The sequence below is a fragment of the Myxocyprinus asiaticus genome, chromosome 14 (assembly GCF_019703515.2).
Source record: "Myxocyprinus asiaticus isolate MX2 ecotype Aquarium Trade chromosome 14, UBuf_Myxa_2, whole genome shotgun sequence".
Taxonomy (NCBI): domain Eukaryota; kingdom Metazoa; phylum Chordata; class Actinopteri; order Cypriniformes; family Catostomidae; genus Myxocyprinus; species Myxocyprinus asiaticus.
Genome location: NC_059357.1, coordinates 21,580,883 through 21,599,581, shown reverse-complemented (window position 1 = coordinate 21,599,581; position 18,699 = coordinate 21,580,883). Strand labels below are relative to the sequence as shown.

Genomic DNA, 18,699 nt, shown 5'->3' with positions numbered 1-18,699 from the left:
CACACACATATAAAGCTAAATAAAAATTTGAGTCACTGAGGGCCAAAAAATCTGCAAAGTTTTACGTTCCCCTGGTCAGTTATTTATCTATTTGAAGAAAATGAATATAATCAACTGATTGCCACTGATTTTTTCTGCCCTCTAGGACTGACCAGAACAAAGCAAAAGCTCAGTGTATATCAGTGAATCCCTTTCAAACTAACACAAAGGGTGCGTTTTAAAACGACTCCGTATTCCCTATTTAATGCCCTTATTTTGCCCATTTTCACCAAACATGTAGTGTATTGTGTATAGCATAGGGAATAGAGAGCAAGTGCACCATATGAGCACAGTGCCAAACATGAGAAGAGCAGGAAAACAAAGTGTGTCACACACACACACACACACACACACACACACACACAACACGAAGCACACAGTTAGGCATATCACATGAGAACACAACACACTGAACACCATATGCACACTCTTACACTGCGAAGCGTTCAGCTCCCTTCCTCCTGTCTTTTTTCTTTCTTCCCCAAACTGTCCTCCATTTCCTGATGCCTTTCTTCATTTGATGAAAATCCTCATAATACTCTCCCACTCTTTTCCCCAAACACACAATCTGTCCATCTGACCCTCAATGCTTTTAGCTCCTGATTTGGTTGAGTCCTGATTCCATTTATAGTTTTTGTAATCCACTTATGGCAGACCATATTAATTTTAACAAATGACTTAGTATTTTTCCTTGATTTCTCATTATGTCATCCGGGCTTTTTGGTTGCTATTTGGAAGCAGTAGAGTTTTAACTGAAAATAAATGAAAGTGGCACATGAAATGACAAATGAGGATGGGCAAGGAAACAATTTGCACAAGGACACTGTGGAAAAGGAAGACTTGTAATGAGTAATGGGGTCAAAAACAGATTAGACTATTTTGTATTTACAAATGTGCATGCCTAGACAGGACATATATAATTCATCACTTTCTGTCTCTGTCTTTGTTTTGAAATGACATCATTTTGGAAGCACTGGTATAGACAAACAAAAAGAGATATACCTGAGTAGTGACAGGGGAGCATACTGTAAGTCTGACCGAGACAGAGAGGGGTCTAGGTAATGTTAACAAATAATTTTAACTGATCTGCTCTCCCTATTTCAAATGCCTCACTTTTTATAAACAAAAACTAACTTTTTTTTTTTTTAAATTTAAAATTATTTTTTTTTTAAATCAAATAATAGTTTCTGAGCTGTTAACTTAACATGCAATCTGAGTACGAGAGAATTATTTACAATGTCCTGCCTGATTGCATGCAGCCTTTCTTCTGTTTACCAGGGCATTCACTAAGCCAACTATGAACGGGCCTTTCTCATGTGTCATATCCCCTCTGACCCTGTCAACCCTGACTCTGCCTCTACAGACTACACACTGGAAAACCACAAGATGTACAAGGATGCAGCATTTAGCAGTCTTCAAGAATGTGTTGAAACATGCATTGCTGTAGTGAGTAGACTTGTTATCATTATCTTTCACTCTCTGATCAGCATTATATAGACTGATTTTACTACAAATCTTTCAAGAGTCCATTGAAACGAAAGCCTAAAATGATCGTTTTAATCCTATGTATAACAAGTAAAGGGCTAAAGTCTGTTTTCTTAGCCTCTAAAGTGACCAAAAAGTGCTAGTGATCTAAAATACTGAATGCTACATCAGTTCATCCCCCGTAAAACCAGCAGAGGGGGTAAGAGCAGAGATTAACAGAACACAGAGAAGTAACATAACTACTAATCTCCTCATTAATAATGCTCTGGTCTTCAAAACTATATAAGAATGATTTAAAAAAAATGGATAATGTAATGTATTGGAAATGTGTGATGAGGATACTGAACTCAAATGGACCGAAAGCAATGGACAGGACTTGATACTGGTTTAGGGAGACAGGGGTCAGGTGTTCATTTGGGAATGTATTTGTGAAGGAAGAAGTGGCTTTTCTGTTCTAGTCTTAGTTCACAGTTACTGCTTCTTTTTGCATATATCTGATAAGCACTGGGCTTTCAGAATAGTTCTCTGTGAAAAGATGAAAAAGAATAAATCATAAAATGACCATTTGCAATGCTTTTGTGCAATGTCTAACAGAGAAAATAAAAATAAAAAAACAGGTACATAAAGCACATTAAAAATCTCATTCAATACAAATAATAAATATAAAACAGTTATAATGGTCTCTGCAATCTAATAGCATCTTAGCATGCAAAACTTAACCGTACCCCCCACAGCAATCAAGTATAGACATAAAAATGAGTAATAGCAATAAAATAAAATAAAAACGGTTTGTACATTTGTATCATGCAAATTATTAATATGCATGTGCATATGAATATACACATCCATATGTACACACTCATATAAACATGTACATGTACATAAAACTTTTTGTAAAATAAATGTTCTTATCAAAACACACCCCGTAATTGTCCTATATATACTTATACTTTTCTAATATTGTTCGCAATAGAAATTCATGCATGTGGAAATTAATTACAAAGTCAACTTTCAAAACTGTACATAGCATTAAGACCTGGACTAAACAGCCTCATAGAGATCATGGAAACACTGAATGGTGAAGAAAAGAGAAATGAAGCAGAGGAGGAGAGGAATGTGAAACAGATAGAAGTTAAGAAAAAAAAGTGTGTTGACAGGACCTGAACCATACAGGGATTTTAATGACTAACCCCTATGCCAACCTCTTTCTCTCCCTCAAAACATATCAGGTCATACTGTATGTTTATCTCCCCTCTTTTGAATTTATGAAAATATATAATGCACACTTGCATTCTTGTTTTTACAAGATACAATACTTTTTTACATAAACTTTTGAGAGACACCTTTTTAAAAAAGCAAAAACAAACAAACAAACGAACAAAAAACAATAACAGCAAAAATCTGTTAACTTTTTAACTTTCCCCAAACAATAATTGTTTCAGATGTAAACAGATCCATTTTCAGCTCAGCAGCATCAATGTTCATATGGAAAAATTAACTAATATTGCTCATCACATTGATCTGAGTCTCCATGATCTGCAATATAGTTCACCCAAAAATAAAAATTCTGTCATCATTTACTCACCCTCATATTGTTCCAAACCCACATTACTTTCTTTCTTCCATGGAAGATAAAAGGAGATGCTAGGCAGAATGCTATCCTCAGCTGCTTCTTTTTTATTTATTTATTTATTTTATTTTATTTATTTTTTTTTACATACAATACAAGTGAATGGTAGCTGAGCATTCTGCTTAACATCTCCTTTAGTGTTCCACAGAAAAAAAAGTCACAAGGGTGATTAAATGATGACACAATTTTCATTTTTGTGAGAACTATCCCTTTAAATTATTAAAGGTCAAACTGGACACTGCAATTACACAAAGCACACATGTGGCATAGCATACATCCAACAGATGGCCCTTGGCCACAACACTAAGGCCTTAAATGGAGCATGTACATATAAAGCAGTGCAGTGCACATGCAAACGATTGATGATTGGTGTTTTACTTAGAAAAGCACAGTGCCACAAAGAGCTTGCTGCCTCGATGCGGATGATCCATGTAATCAACAACCTCTATATTTTCTTCACACACTGTAAACCTTAAAATACTTTAGGCAACATTGGGGTTCCATAAGATGCCACACTTGTGGAACCCTCTGATGAACCTCTAGCCCACCCTTTAAATGAGCCTATTTATGTACTCAAGGAACTTCAATATACACTCACTGAGCACTTTATTAGGAACACTATGGTCCTAATAAAGTGCCTGACGTGGTCCTCTGCTGTTGTATTCCATCCGCCTCAAGATTCAACGTGTTGTGCATTCTGAGATGCTATTCTGCTCACTACAATTGTACAGAGTGGTTTCCTGAGTTATTGTAGCCTTTCTGTCAGCTAGAACCAGTCTGGCCATTCTTTGTTTGACCTCTGTCATCAACAAGACGTTTCCATCCGCAGAACTGCCGCTCACTGGATGTTTTTTGTTTTTGGCACCATTCTGAGTAAACTGTAGAGACTGTTGAGTGTGAAAATTCCAGGAGATCAGCACTTATAGAAATACTCAAACCAGCCCGTCTGGCACCAACAATCATGCCACAGTTGAAATCACTGAGATCACATTTTTCCCCATTCTGATGGTTGATGTGAATGTACAGGTGTTCCTAATTAAGTGCTCAGTGAGAGTATATTTCAAGTTCTTGCAGGAGTTAAGAGGGAGTTTTTCAAGAACTGAAAGGGTGTCTGAAGGATCATCAGAGGGTTTGTGAATGTGGCAAGTGAGGAACCCTAAATGGTGCCTTGAGTATGTTTTAATTTTACAGTGTAGTAGTAGATTTATTTAAAGAGGAGAGAGGAAGAGAAAGAGAAGAAGCAAAGAGGAGTGTAGAAGCTAATGTGGCAGTAATACCAAAAACAATTGCTAAAAAATTGCTTAATTTAGAAGAACTGAATTATTACAGATGGACTGTAATAAAAGATTAGTTATGAGTAGTTAAAATATATCAGTTCCAAGACAATAACTTTCATAAAAAGTAAATAAATACTGCTACTTTGCTTTCTGATAAACTGTTAAAATCAATACAGTCCAGTCATTTACACCCTTGATTTTCTGTTGTTTCACATGGAGAGAAAGACAACAAGAAGCTTTGTGAGCTGCCATTGCAGTGATATTTTCACAGAGGTGTGCAAAGAATCTGTGCATTCAAAGTTGCAACAAATTGACACAATCTGTAAAATATATGGCTCATATATCAGCATTTGAGAGAGAGTTCATTTTGTCATCTTTTCATTTTCTTCTCTTACTGACCGCTGTCAATCCAGCATCCATTCAATGTTCCCTCCTTTTTTATCGGAACGAAGGTCAGCATTCAAGAGACAGAGCAGGTAAAAAAATAAAATAAAAGAAGAAAAAAAAAATAGAAAAAGAAGGGGGACCAAATAGAAAACTAACTGAACTGATTTTTTTTTACTGCATTCAAGTGATAGGAATAACAGTAATCAGAAAATGATCTTGATGAGGAAGGAGTGAGAATGCCAGTGAGAATGTTGGTGATGATGATGAAGGTCCAATAAGTTCTTGCCCTTAAATAGGGAAACTTTGAGGCCATTGTCAGGTTCTCCACAGCCCCAGTATATGCGGATATGCAGTAAGGAGTGCAGTTCAGCTTGATATGTCTTCATATTTATGAGGAAGTACCATAGTAAAGAAAGGAGATTTTTAAAGACAGTTCCTTCATGCACTAGTATACAAACTGGAGAGCGTCCCGTGGAAATGCAGAAGGTTATAGGCCCTTAATAGGATGGCGGCTCCTTTTTTTGCCTGCGTCCAGACCACAGCTCTTTTCGTTTCGTGGATCTTGTGACAAATTTGCAGAAAGGTGCCAAAATACAAAAACCAAAATGTTAATAATTTATCTCCATGCAACAACATGATATTCTGTCCTCCCAAAAAGTCAATGCAAATTTCACTTCAAGCTGCCCACACAACTCCTATACCCATTGTCCAAATGCTTAGTATAAAAATAGCTTTTTTTGTCATGTTCAGTCTCGGTCTCGCCGTTAGTTTACAACAGTTGGTAAAGTTCATAGTTCATAGTAAAGTTTGCAGGGTTCATCGCCAGCTCCTCAGAGGTCATCATAATAGTTGATATTGCACAAGAATAGTTGAAGCATTTTCTTTGTTCTTAGTTAAGTTGAGACTTAATAAGTTCACAAAAAGCATAATGATAATAACGGTGTCCCCTGTGAATAAAATGTTAAAATATAAAATGACAACCAATGTTGCTGTTGAAAGTATTCTGTAGGGATGTGATTTAATGATGGCTTAGTGTCCTTGTGTGTTTTGTTTTTTGTTTTTTTTATAATAATAGTAATGCTTATAATGTTTTATGGGTTAAATAACCAAATAAAAATTAAATAAACTCCTTTATCAAGTCAAATCAATAAAACTGATCCAACTCTAGCATAAAAAAGTTGTTTCATACCAGCACTGTTGTATGTTAAAATCAGAATATTCATATCCTCCAAGCAGTTAAATGGGGATTGGGGTTTGGTAGTTTAGTTATGTTCTAATTGCCTAACTCAAGTATTTTCTTGCATGCACTTGAACTACTTGCATGCTGTCTTTGACCTATGTCCTTTTCATTCCAAGCTTTGATATGAAGTAAATTCTTCAAGGCCTATTATTGTGTAAAAAGGAGATCTCAGCCTCAGAATATGCCTGCTGGATCACAGTCTCATTGTTTTTTACAACCAGCAATCAGGCAGGAACATGTGGAAAAGCCAACTACTGACGTTCAGCTACAGGGGTAGAGTTCCTACAGGGTGCTCATCATTACCTACGACCAGTGAGGGATTTATCATAGTAATATTCAGTGCTTCTTTTTTTCTTTGATAATAAGGCATAATTCGCTGAAGTTACAGCATATAATAGTTTTTAGTGGCCTATCTGAAATATTGCCTGCAGTATATGTGATGTAGTTATGGAAAATGCTCATTACTTAAAGCTTTAAATCCCTACACAAATGCACCCACCCCATTTGAGGTATTATATATTAAAAAGTGTTCTCCCATCCTGCCCAGTCAGTGGAGGAGCTGAGATATCATTATCATGATTATTAATACTATTGCAGTGTGATGGTGTGTCTCTCAGGGTTTTTTCTTCTTTTCGGTTTATATTGTTGTTGTTATTCCCTAAGCTGTGCTACAGAATGGAGGGTATGGGGGACCGACAACGGCGCAGGGGGCAAGGGGACTCATAGGGTTCATAAGGTGAGTTGTTGATGGGGGTGATGGGGGTCAGACGCAGTGGGGCCCCTGTCATCCCCGAGATGTTATTGAGGCTGCGCGACTTCTCGTAACCAGCAGCTACAGTTAGCGAACCCAAGTGGAAAATCCAGGACAGTGTTTTAGAGTGGATTGAAGGAGGATAGATGTATCAGGGTGAAAAAAGATGAATGAATAGAATTATGGATCAGGTTAGATTTATGAAAGAAAAGAGTTGAATTAATTAATGATAAATAAATTATAAAAATAATATATTTTTAAGGAGATTTAATATAGTCATGATGGAAGTAATTGGGGAAAAAAAAGGTGTAAAATGGTAAAACACAAATCAAGAGAAAAGAATGACAAAATGAAACGGATGTAAATGACACAGAAGCAGACAGACAGAAAGACATATAGGGACAGACAGAGACAAGGACAAAACAGGAAAATGAGAGTTATGAAATGTCATCAAGTTTTTTGTCAAATTTGTTTTTATTGCACAACAGTATTTAAAAAACTCTAGTCGCAGCCACATACACTTTTAGGGAGAGATAGAGCAGATGTGTAAAAGAGCAGGTGGATGAAGCACCTGATGGCTGACTCAGACTAATAATGAGGTAAAGAGTTTAGCATCCAGGTGTTTGACCCAGTCTCAGACGTTCTGATACTAGCACAGGAGTCCAACAGAGGAGTAGCAGAGGAGCTCTGTCTAGTCAAAGCGCTGAGGCTCACACAGCCTCACTCAGCACTGTGGGCCAGGTGAAGCTTGGGCATTTCACACCAAATGTCTTTCCAACATTAATAGCAAATTTATCTTTTTCACATGACTGAGTTAAAATATGTGTTTCTATGGATTTATAAGGACTTAAAACAGCTTCACATGACCCTGAAGTGCCTGAAAGCTTTCCTTCTACATCCATTTCTGGCAATGTTAAACATCTGGTTTCTTATGTCTGGCCAAACTTTCAGTAGTTTATCTTTAAGGGTTGATTTGGACATTTATTTATTTATTATTATTATTATTATTATTATTAAGCTAAAAATTCACTTTACAGGTCTTAAATCATAGTTTAACTCCCCACAAAAAAAAATAAAAAATGCAATCATTTCTCCCCCTCTTGTTAGTCCAAACAAACCTGTTTTGACTTTCTTTCTTCTGTGGAACACAAAATGTGAATTTTGTGAAGAATATCCTGGCCACTCTTTTCCATGTAACAAAAGTGCATGAGGAAATGGGCTATTAAGCTTCAATTTGACAAAAAAGCACCAAAATATATAAAAAAAAATTATTTTATGTTTATTTCATTTTATGGGTAGAAGGTAATATATTCGCAATCTACATATTCAAATTGAGTTAATGTTAATGAATTGATTAAACTGAAGTATTCCAATAAAAAGGATGACACAGTATCCATCATCTGAAAATTAAATCCACTGGGCAATTATTGCCCCTTTATGGAAAAGTAAATTTCTGCCACTAGCTGGGTTTCCATCCAACTATTTTTATGCGCATTTTGCAAATTGCGCATAAGAAATCCTGAAAGGAAACACTTGATATGCTAATAAACTCTCAAAATTTGCTTAACATTTAATGCGCTAGGAGGAGGTGGATTTTCTAGAGTTTTGATTTGACTGACCCAACGAAAGGTCAGACCTTAGCACACAATTCTTTGAACCAAGCCCTTGACATTCAGAAGTGTTTAACCCACAGCTAGTCATTAAAGTGAGTCCTCACAATACGCCGTACAGATTTGAGGGTGGGCACTCCAGGTTTGCGGAGGCTGACAGCGTGTGGGCATCGCAGGCCATTTCAGCCCTCATAATATCAGATATTACACTTATTCTGTGACGTCTTCTGGCAGCATTTAATAAAACGATGTACAATTGTTCCAATCCTGCTAATAAAACTCTCCCCGAAGCAAGGAGGTCATTCAGCTGATCCATCATGACAAGGCAGCTCCCTCAAGATAAAGCACATGACATAGTGGATGGAAATGTGCAACAATTATTCAATTCTTTAGTCAAATGTTTAGAAATGCGCTTAAATAATGTGAAAAATTTGATGGAAACCCAGCTACGGAGTCCAATTCATGTTTGAATCAGTCAAACAATTATTTGAACTGGATTCTTTGAAATAAAATCTGACTCAAAAGAGTGATTTGTTCTCAAATCAGACATCCCTACTTCTGTCATGAATACACCAAAGCCATCTGATACGGATGTCAAGATTTTCAGTGAATAACGACTTAAACATTCTGTTTGTTCCTCACATATTTGCTATGATTATTTGGAAGAGAGTCGCCAAGACATTCTTTAAAAATTCACCTTTTGTGTTCCACAGAAGAAAGTCATATGGTTTTGGAACAACATGAGGGTGAGTAAATAATGAAATTTTTTATGGTAGGGGTTCAAGACTGAATATAGAGCTCAATTTCACTGGGCCAGATTTCAAGTGACTTAATTGTCAATGTTTAACAACAAACTTGTGGAAATTGGATCAACATAATAAAAGTCTGATTGAAACTATACAAGAGAGTTGACTTCATCATCAAGACTTTAAAGCAGATTAAAACAGAAGTACTCCAAATACCACCATAATATCATCATTCATAACTGTGTTTGTATAGTCACCCATCTTACATCTGTCAGATCAGATATTGCTATTTTGGAAAAAGCTGATGTGAATGGATATGGAAGGAAGAGCTGGCACATTACATAGTAGACAACCCTCTCCTGACACAGAGGAACTTCCCACAAGGACACAAACACAGTAAGTTAGAATTCTGAACAAAACACAAAAGAGAGAAAAAAGCTCAACAGGAAAGAAAAACATGGGGTGTTAAGAAGGTCCTACTGTCGTATAGTCAGCTATCCTATTTCCAGTGTCTTGCTTGATGTAGGTCTGTGTGTGTTTATGTGCGTGAGTAAGAGGGCTGCTGGGACACTCTGGGTGCTGCACATCCACTTGTCATTCAAAATATATACCAAAGCATTGCCTTCATGAGCTGTAAAGGAAAGCAGTGGTAGACAGATCTAGGTCACCGTGTTCTTCACACCAGACCAGTAGTGTAGTCTAGGCCACACGCAGGCATACGCCATATGCCCACCTATATTTCTTAGGATTTTGCATATGCTCACCTAAAATAAGTGATGATACAACGAGTATAGGCTTTTGACCCGGAAATTTTTCAGTCTAATAACAAGATGCCGCAGCACCATTGAGTGAATTGTGTTTTTTAAATTATTATTATTATTATTATTATTAACATCATTATCAAAAGTGTACAGAGATTCTCTCTAAATGCGTATGGAGCAGCGGGAGGTGGGAGCGCAACTGATGGCAAGAACAAGACAGAGAGTCCAACTAAGCTGATCCACCAATCAGAATGTTCATTTCAGACACGATTGGATATTTGCTAACCAATCATATTTTCCGTTTCAGTAAGGGGCGGGACATTTCCAGTGTCTAATGCTGATGCACAGTTATGAAGTAACCATAATTTGCGCTGTAAATTTGTTTCCCTGCTAAACATAAATATATACACTGGTTGCCAAAAGTTTGGAATAATGTACAGATTTTGCTCTTATGGAAAGAGATTGGTACTTTTATTCACCAAAGTGGCATTCAACTGATCACAATGTATAGTCAGGACATTAATGACGTGAAAAATTACCATTACTATTTGAAAACAATGTTCAGAACTTCTTAAACTACTTCAAAGATTTCTCACCAAAAAATCCTCCACATGCAGCAATGACAGCATTGCAGATCCTTGGCATTCTAGCTGTCAGTTTGTCCAGATACTCAGGTGACATTTCACCCCACACTTCCTGTAGCACTTGCCATAGATGTGGCTGTCTTGTCGGGCACTTCTCACGCACCTTACAGTCTAGCTGATCCCACAAATGCTCAATGGGGTTAAGATCCATAACACTCTTTTCCAATTATCTGTTGTCCAATGTCTGTGTTTCTTTGCCCACTCTAACCTTTTCTTTTTGTTTTTCTGTTTCAAAAGTGGCTTTTTCTTTGCAATTTTTCCCATAAGGCTTGCACCCCTGAGTCTCCTCTTTACTGTTGTACATGAAACTGGTGTTGAGTGGGTAGAATTCAATGAAGCTGTCAGCTGAGGACATGTGAAGCATCTATTTCTCAAACTAGAGACTAGAGACTAGAGATGTACTTATCCTCTTGTTTAGTTGTACATCTGGCCTTCCACATCTCTTTCTGTCCTTGTTAGAGCCAGTTGTCCTTTGTCATTGAAGACTGTAGTGTACACCTTTGTATGAAATCTTCAGTTTTTTTTTATTTTTATTTTTATTTTAAATTTCAAGCATCGTATCAATTTGTATCAATTCAGTCCTCAAAACAATGATTAATGACACAAATTTCTAGAGAAAGCTGTTTCTTTTTTGCCATGCCAGTCAATTGCATACTGTGGCAACTCAAAAACAAACACAAAGACAATTTTAAGCTTTCAGCAGTGTTTGATATAATGGCAAGTGATTTTCTAGTACCAAATAAGCAATTTAGCATGATTACTCAAGGATAAGGTGTTGGAGTGATGGCTGCTGGAAATGGGGCCTGTCTAGATTTGATCAAAAATGATTTTTTTCAAATAGTGATGGTGCTGTTTTTTACATCAGTAATGTCCTAACTATACTTTGTGATTAGTTGAATGCCACTTTGGTGAATTAAAGTACCAATTTCAACAGCAAAATCTGTAGATTATTTCAAAATTATATATTTATTTAAAATTTAAAATGTAACTTATGCAATTAAACTGTGAAAATACTGCTTGTTATTGCACCCGTGCTAGTATTTGATACTCTTTGCAGATGCTGGACAACTGTGTCCTGTAATTAGCCTACATTAAAAAAAATTGTACTGCTGTCAGTGGTGCCTTTTTCTCGTGATAGCAAATCACTTCAGTTTATATTTCTAAGTAGGAAAACAATTTCACTATACACAGAAAAGCACATTATATTACAAAAATAAAACAAATAACCATCAATTCTTAAGTAGGCTATATATGGTAATACAAGACAACGTGTTAACGTGAACACTCATATAAGCTATAAAATGCTTTACTGTTTCTTGCATATTATGTATGTATTAGTTTATTAATTTGAGTAATTTTCATAGTAGCCTAATGAAAGGAACATTAACAAGACCTATACATTTTAATACATATTAAACCTCAAGTTACCATATTTAACATCATGGTTCTTAGTTCTTCTCTACACCATGCCAGCAAGAAACTTACCCTGGTACACAGAACATTTTGTAAATTCATGTGGGACTATAATTACAACAGCCAAAACAATTTTAATGGAAAAAAATGTATATACACAGTGCCTTACAAAAGTATTCAGACCCCTGACCATTTCTCTCATATTACCGAATTACAAATGGTACGCTGAAATTTCATTCTGATCGATATTTTATTTTAAAACACTGAAACTCTAAATCAGTTATTGTAAGGTGACATTGTTTTTTTGTTAGGAAATATTTTTATGAAAAATAAAAAACTGAAATATCTTTCATAAGTATTCAACCCCCACACATTAATATTTGGTCAAGCCATCTTTTGCTGCAATAACTGCTTTAAGTCTTTTGGGGTGCATATATACCAGCTTTGCACACAGTACCGAAGTGATTTTGGCCCATCTTTCACGACAGATTTGCTCCAGGTTGTTCAGGTTGGTTGGGTGATGCTTGTGGACTGCAATTTTCAAATAGTGCCACAGAATCTCAATAGGATTGAGATCAGAACTTTGACTGGGCCACTGTAGGACATTTATCTTTTTGTTCTTGAGCCACTACAGTGTTGCTTTGGCCTTGTGCTTGGGATCATTGTCATGCTGAAAGGTGAATTTCCTCCCAAGCTTCAGTTTTTTAAGCAGACTGAAGCAGGTTCTCTTGCAGTATTTCCCTATATTTTGCTCCATCCTTCAATTCTAACAAGATGCCCAGACCCTGCTGATGAGAAGCATTCCCACAGCATGATGCTGCCACCACCATACTTCATTGTAGGGATGGTGTGTCTTAAGGCATAGGAAGTGTTAGGTCTGCGCCACACATAGCGCTTTGAATTTTGGCCAAAAAGCTCTATCTTGGTCTCATCTGACCACAAAATCTTCTCCCACATCGCAGCTGGGTCGCTCTCATGCTTTCTGGCAAACTCCAGACATGTTTTCAGATGGTACTTTTTGAGTGACGGCTTCTTTCTTGCCACCCTCCCATATAGGCCAGCGTTATGCAGTGATCTTGATATGGTTGACTGGTGCACCATTACTCCACTCCCAGCCACTGAACTCTGTAGCTGCTTCAAAGTGATTGTTGGCCTCTCTGTGGCTTCTCTCACAAGTCTCCTTTTTGTTAGAATGCTGAGTATTGAGGGACGGCCTTTTCTTGGCAGTGCCTGGGTGGTGTGGTGCAGCTTCCACTTCCTGATTATTGATCCAACTGTGCACACTGGGCTATCCAAACATTTGGATATTATTTTGTACCCTTTCCCTAATCTATGCTTTTTTATTACTTTATCTCTAACTTCTGTGGAATGCTCTTTGGTCTTCATTTTCCTTCAGATTCATAGCCTGAACAATGATCATTCAACAATGGGTTTTGTGATTGCAACTTTAATGATTCACAGGTGGATACCAATGGTAAAGTAATTGTGTCCTCGTTAAAGCAATTTCTTTCATCAGTGTAACCTGGCAGCTTCCACAGCACAGGGGTTGAATACTTATGCAAGCAAGATATTTCAGTTTTTTATTTTTATTTATTTATTTTTTTTTATATATTTCCCAACATAAAACCAATGTCACCTAACAATAATTGATTTTGAGTTCCAGTGTTTTAAAATAAAATATCAAACAGAATGAAATTTCATTGCACCATTTGTAATTCAGTAATATGAGACAATTGGTCAGATATATATATATATATATATATATATATATATATATATATATATATATATATATATATATTTTTTGTTTTTTTTTGTTTTTTTTTTTACACATTTTACATATGTACTGTATATAAATGTAAATATATGAATTTTAGAGACCGGGTGCATGTTTTTATTTTATTTATTTTTTTGGTGGGGTGTCCTTCATAAATTCACATGCCCACCTCTTCAGACACTACAGCAAGCCAGATAATGACTATGCCATGGTGGATCTGAGGGAATATTATTTGTTAGATTATTTGTTCTTTACTGATAAAAATACAGTAGAGTACTCATGTACAGAGAGAAAATAAATAATGTGCAAGTGCTTGTTTTTTTTTAATGTCCCGCCCTGTGTTTGCATCTATGATCTATACAGATCAAAATGTTTTTTCTTTTCTTCTTTTCTTTTCTTTCTTTCTTTCTTTCTTTCTTTCTTTTTTCCTTCCTTCCTTCCTTCCTTCCTTCTTACACCAGCTTATCTACAAAACTGAGCCAGATAAATGTTAGACAAAGAGAGATACACAAGTTGATTGGCTTCCAGATAACAAGTCAGAGGACCAGTTAGCTTACACCATGCGAGCTGATCAGTTTAACGTGCCAAATGTGAGTAAGCCGATTGGCTAACAGATAACAAGTCAAAGAACCTATCAGCTTGTGCCATATAGAGTTGCATGGCTGAAATTTGGTCATAATAACCTGATTATATTAAATCTCATGTAAACTTAATTGTCTTGTGTTGGCGTTGATAGCTATCAGTGTATTATTGTGCATGTAAAAACAAAAAGAGTAAATAAATAAATAAAAAACAGAAACTGAATCACTGAACACAGTGGAAGAAAATGGAACTTGTTCACCAATCCCTATCAATCTCAAATCAAAGGAAACTGAAGATATAATTAAGAGCCAACGTCTGATAATACTGCCTGAAAACATTGCCTAAACTTTGCCTAGTAACTAACAGCACAATGATTCCATAATCTTTGATCTGTCAATTAGTCTAATTATCTACATCACACAAACAATAACACAACTTACACTCAGAAGCCTCGCACATGCAACACTGAAGGGCTTTGGTGAGATGTGAAGTATGACGAATTACAACAGTGATTTGGTCTGATGTAATTCATGTCCTTAGCTAGACAGACTCTGTGCTCCTGAAATTCTTAAGTATCTGTTTTAGAGATAGGGTAATACTGTATTTTGACTAGATAATTAAATGTGGGTTTTAGTTAATCTCTGTCATTTTAAATGCAGTAGCCAATGTTAGGCTGTGAGTGAGAATTAAGTTCTAAGAAGGCATGAAGCGCAGAGCATATTATAGCTTCATACTGTAGCTTAGCATGGTTTTTGATAGCTTCATCATGCTAATAAACCCATAGAGGGCAAGCCCTTGACCTGACATGGATAGAAGTCCTTTTCTGCTGTGTGTACGTTCCTCATGTCAAACTTTAGTAACACTATGAGGACTGTATGAGTGGCCTAGGGGTGGGATGGAAGCTGAGCATTAGTATGTTAGTACAAATATTAATCACAGGATGGTTTTGTTGTTGTAAAGCAATAAAAAAAAGTTTAATATACTGTGTTGAACCCTTTGGTCAAACTTTGGTCAGACTGCATTAACAAGCATTGCTTGACTTAAAGGTAGTGTTTAAAAAACAAAAACAAAAAATCAATGTTAAAATACTTTCTTACATCCCATCGTAATATTCAGAGACAACTATAGTTGTCTGTTTGTTCTAATAATGCCAGAGCAGGAAGTGTTTAGAAAACCTGTTTGAAAGCAGAATGTTTGCAATTACATTTGGTGATGCCAGTAGTGAAGAAATTACACACTTCACCTTTAAGAGACTCAGATTAAATTAATGTCTTAGCATAATTGTTGTCAGTAGTGTTTACTAAACCTACATACAATCTAGACATTTTTTTTTGTTTAAGACATATGAATTACAGTCTATAAGCAAGCTAAGCATCGCTTGTATGTTTGAGTTCATACACAGTATATCATGTCATTTGTATGGTTACATCCAGGTTAATATTTGCAATATCCACCAGTGGATATTTGTTCTTCCACAACACAAACACTGGTTGTCTCATACATACATGATAAATCATATCTGCATGTATGATTTAGACACAGTATACTGTAACATGTAGACACAGCACAACACAACAAATTACAGTACACAATAAAGAAAGACACAAAACTAAGAACAGATGACTGAAAAATAATACAGGTAACAGTGATCAGAAATATGTGATGAAGCACTGGAGTTCTGTATGTTATGATTAATAATGTACATTCAGAAAATAGCACCTATAAAAGTTGCATATGGATGCACTGAAAGGTAAAGAACATTCAACATTGTAAAAAGTCAAACAATTAAATCCCATGTACACATATACTGTAGAAAAGTACCCAGTGAGGGTGTTTTACATGTTATATTTTTAAATAAAAGTGGTCTATGCAGCTAAAAACATAACAGACAGAAACATAAGTGACATACAGTTGTGCTCAAAAGTTTGCATACCCTGGCAGAAATTTTGCCATTGATTTTGAAAATATGACTGATATTTTATTTAAGGATAGTGATCATATGAAGCCATATATAATGCAGCGTTATCAGAAAATAAAAATGACAGACAATTTGCATTTTTCTGCACGAAAGCTGTGAATGGGACGCTTCCAGCATGACCCTAAGCACAAGGCCAAGTTGACCCTCCAGTGGTTACAGCAGAAAAAGGTGAAGGTTCTGGAGTGGCCATCACAGTCTCCTGACCTTAATATCATAGTGCCACTCTAGGGAGATCTCAAACGTGCGGCTCATGCAAGACGACCAAAGACTTTGCATGACCTGGAGGCATTTTGCCAAGACGAATGGGCAGCTATACCACCTGCAAGAATTTGGGGCCTCATAGACAACTATTACAAAAGACTGCACACTGTCATTGATGCTAAAGGGTGTTATACACAGTATTAAGAACTAAGGGTATGCAGACTTTTGAACAGGGGTCATTTCATTTTTTTCTTTGTTGCCATATTTTGTTTTATGATTGTGCTATTCTGTTATAACCTACAGCTGAATATGAATCCCATAAGAAATAAAAGAAATGTGTTTTGTCTGCTCACTCATGTTTTCTTTAAAAATGGTACATATATTACCAGTTCTCCAAGGGTATGCAAACTTTTGAGCACAACTGTATGTGTTGACATTTCATCACAGACAGAAGAAAACACAACAAAACAGCAAACGCTGTGACAGAATATTCAAAGTATATTCATATCATGTATGAAAGTGTCATACATGCAGGACAGTCAGTGATGGTTAAAAAGTGACACACATTCATACACATCCCATCCGCTTTAAACAGTTCGATTTGAAAGTCAATAAAAACATGCTGCTTCTCAAACACTTGCTGAAGTTCCCTCCCCTCACCTTTGATAGAAAGCAAAATTTAAATAACCTTTCACCCAATATACACTACCGTTCAAAAGTTTAGGGTCACTTACTCATTCTTTATTTTATTTTTTTTATTTATTTTATTTTTTTCACATTTTAGAATAATAGTAAAGTCATCACAACTTTGGAATAACATAAATGGAACTATGTGAATTATGTTGTGACTAAAAAAATCCAAAATAAATCAAAACTGTGTTATATTTTAGCATCTTCAAAGTAGTCACACTTTGCCTAGAATTTGCAGACATGTACTCTTGACATTTTCTCAACCAACTTCTTGAGGAATCACCCTGGGATGCTTTTTAAACAGTATTGAAGGAGTTCCCATCTGTGTTGGGCACTTAGTGGCTTCTTAATTATTTGGTCCAAGTCGTCAATTTCAAAAACTTTTTTTTTTTAAATAAACTTTTAGTTTTATAATGAAATAAATTAATATGGTGGCACAATTATATTTTTGTCTACAAAACTAATTTCAAACATTTAAGCATAGGCCTTCAGATCAAAAGATTTTTAAGATCATGAGAAACATTTCAGGCAAGTGACCAAAACTTTTGAATGGTAGTGTAAACTTGATTCAGCATACCATAAATGGAAGTTTAAAAAAAAAAAAAAAAAACGTTGCAAATGTATTATTGATTCTAAAAATAATTTAAAAAAAATAAAATACAAAAAAAGCATCATGCCTCTTAAATATCCATTGTATCTGTGACTTTATCAGTAAATGTTGGTCAACCAGTCACAGAAGCTAAGACCCACAGTACATTACACCCCACTTATCCTCTTGAGACCCGAGCATGACACTGCTGTATGGATTTTCCATTCCGCTCTTTTTTTTAGACCAAATAGTTTTCCTAAAAATGTATGTCCACATACTATATGGACAGTGGGTCTTTTAGAAAGTCTTTTTTTTTTTTTTTTAATCAAGTTGTTTATGTTTCCAGGAGTGTTGGTTATTCATGTTTTTGAGACTTTACAGAAATTACATCAGAAATCAGCATAATTAATTCTGAATCTAAGTAATGACCAGCATCATCCAATCACTGCCAACCATCTTAAAATAAAATTAAACATTATAAATTCTAAATCTATGCATTGATTACCATTGTCCCATGTCTGCCAAATATGTTGAGTGGTCCAAACATCATCTATAGCCTGAAACTGAACTTTTGGTCAGATATAAGGAGTGAATGCACTTGGCTGCATAGGAAAGGTATAGGATGCTCCCTTGCTCCCTAATTAGGGAATGACTTAACCTCCAATGTACTGTCTGTCTTCACTGGTCTCCAAACAGTTTGAAAAACACCTTATTTTCAACCTGACTCCATATAAAGCCTCTGAAAGCAAACATTTTCAGCTTTTGGACACATCCATTGATTCTCAATCTGATAATGGACAGTGATTATAGCATATTTTAAGGAAAATGAGCCTATAGTCCGCGTATGTGGTCATTGTGTTTAAGAGCGTGCCGTTTCGCAATAAATCGATTACATTTTT

General features: G+C 35.9%; 1 protein-coding gene across 6 annotated transcripts in view; it reads right to left on the bottom strand.

The window, feature by feature from the left end:
* The window catches only part of LOC127451347 (potassium voltage-gated channel subfamily C member 1-like), a 143,737-nt gene that overhangs the window by 5,407 nt on the left and 119,631 nt on the right, over positions 1 to 18,699 (bottom strand). For 2 of the 6 annotated variants that reach the window (XM_051715978.1, XM_051715980.1), the window contains exon 5: positions 474 to 6,890. The exons of 1 other annotated variant lie outside the window; for it this stretch is intronic. In XM_051715978.1, the coding sequence (XP_051571938.1) occupies positions 6,727 to 6,890 (164 nt within the window). In that variant the 3' untranslated portion in view covers positions 474 to 6,726. The remainder of the gene's footprint in view (positions 1 to 473; positions 6,891 to 18,699) is intronic. 3 more of the 6 variants (XM_051715977.1, XM_051715979.1, XM_051715982.1) reach the window with 3 other exon arrangements.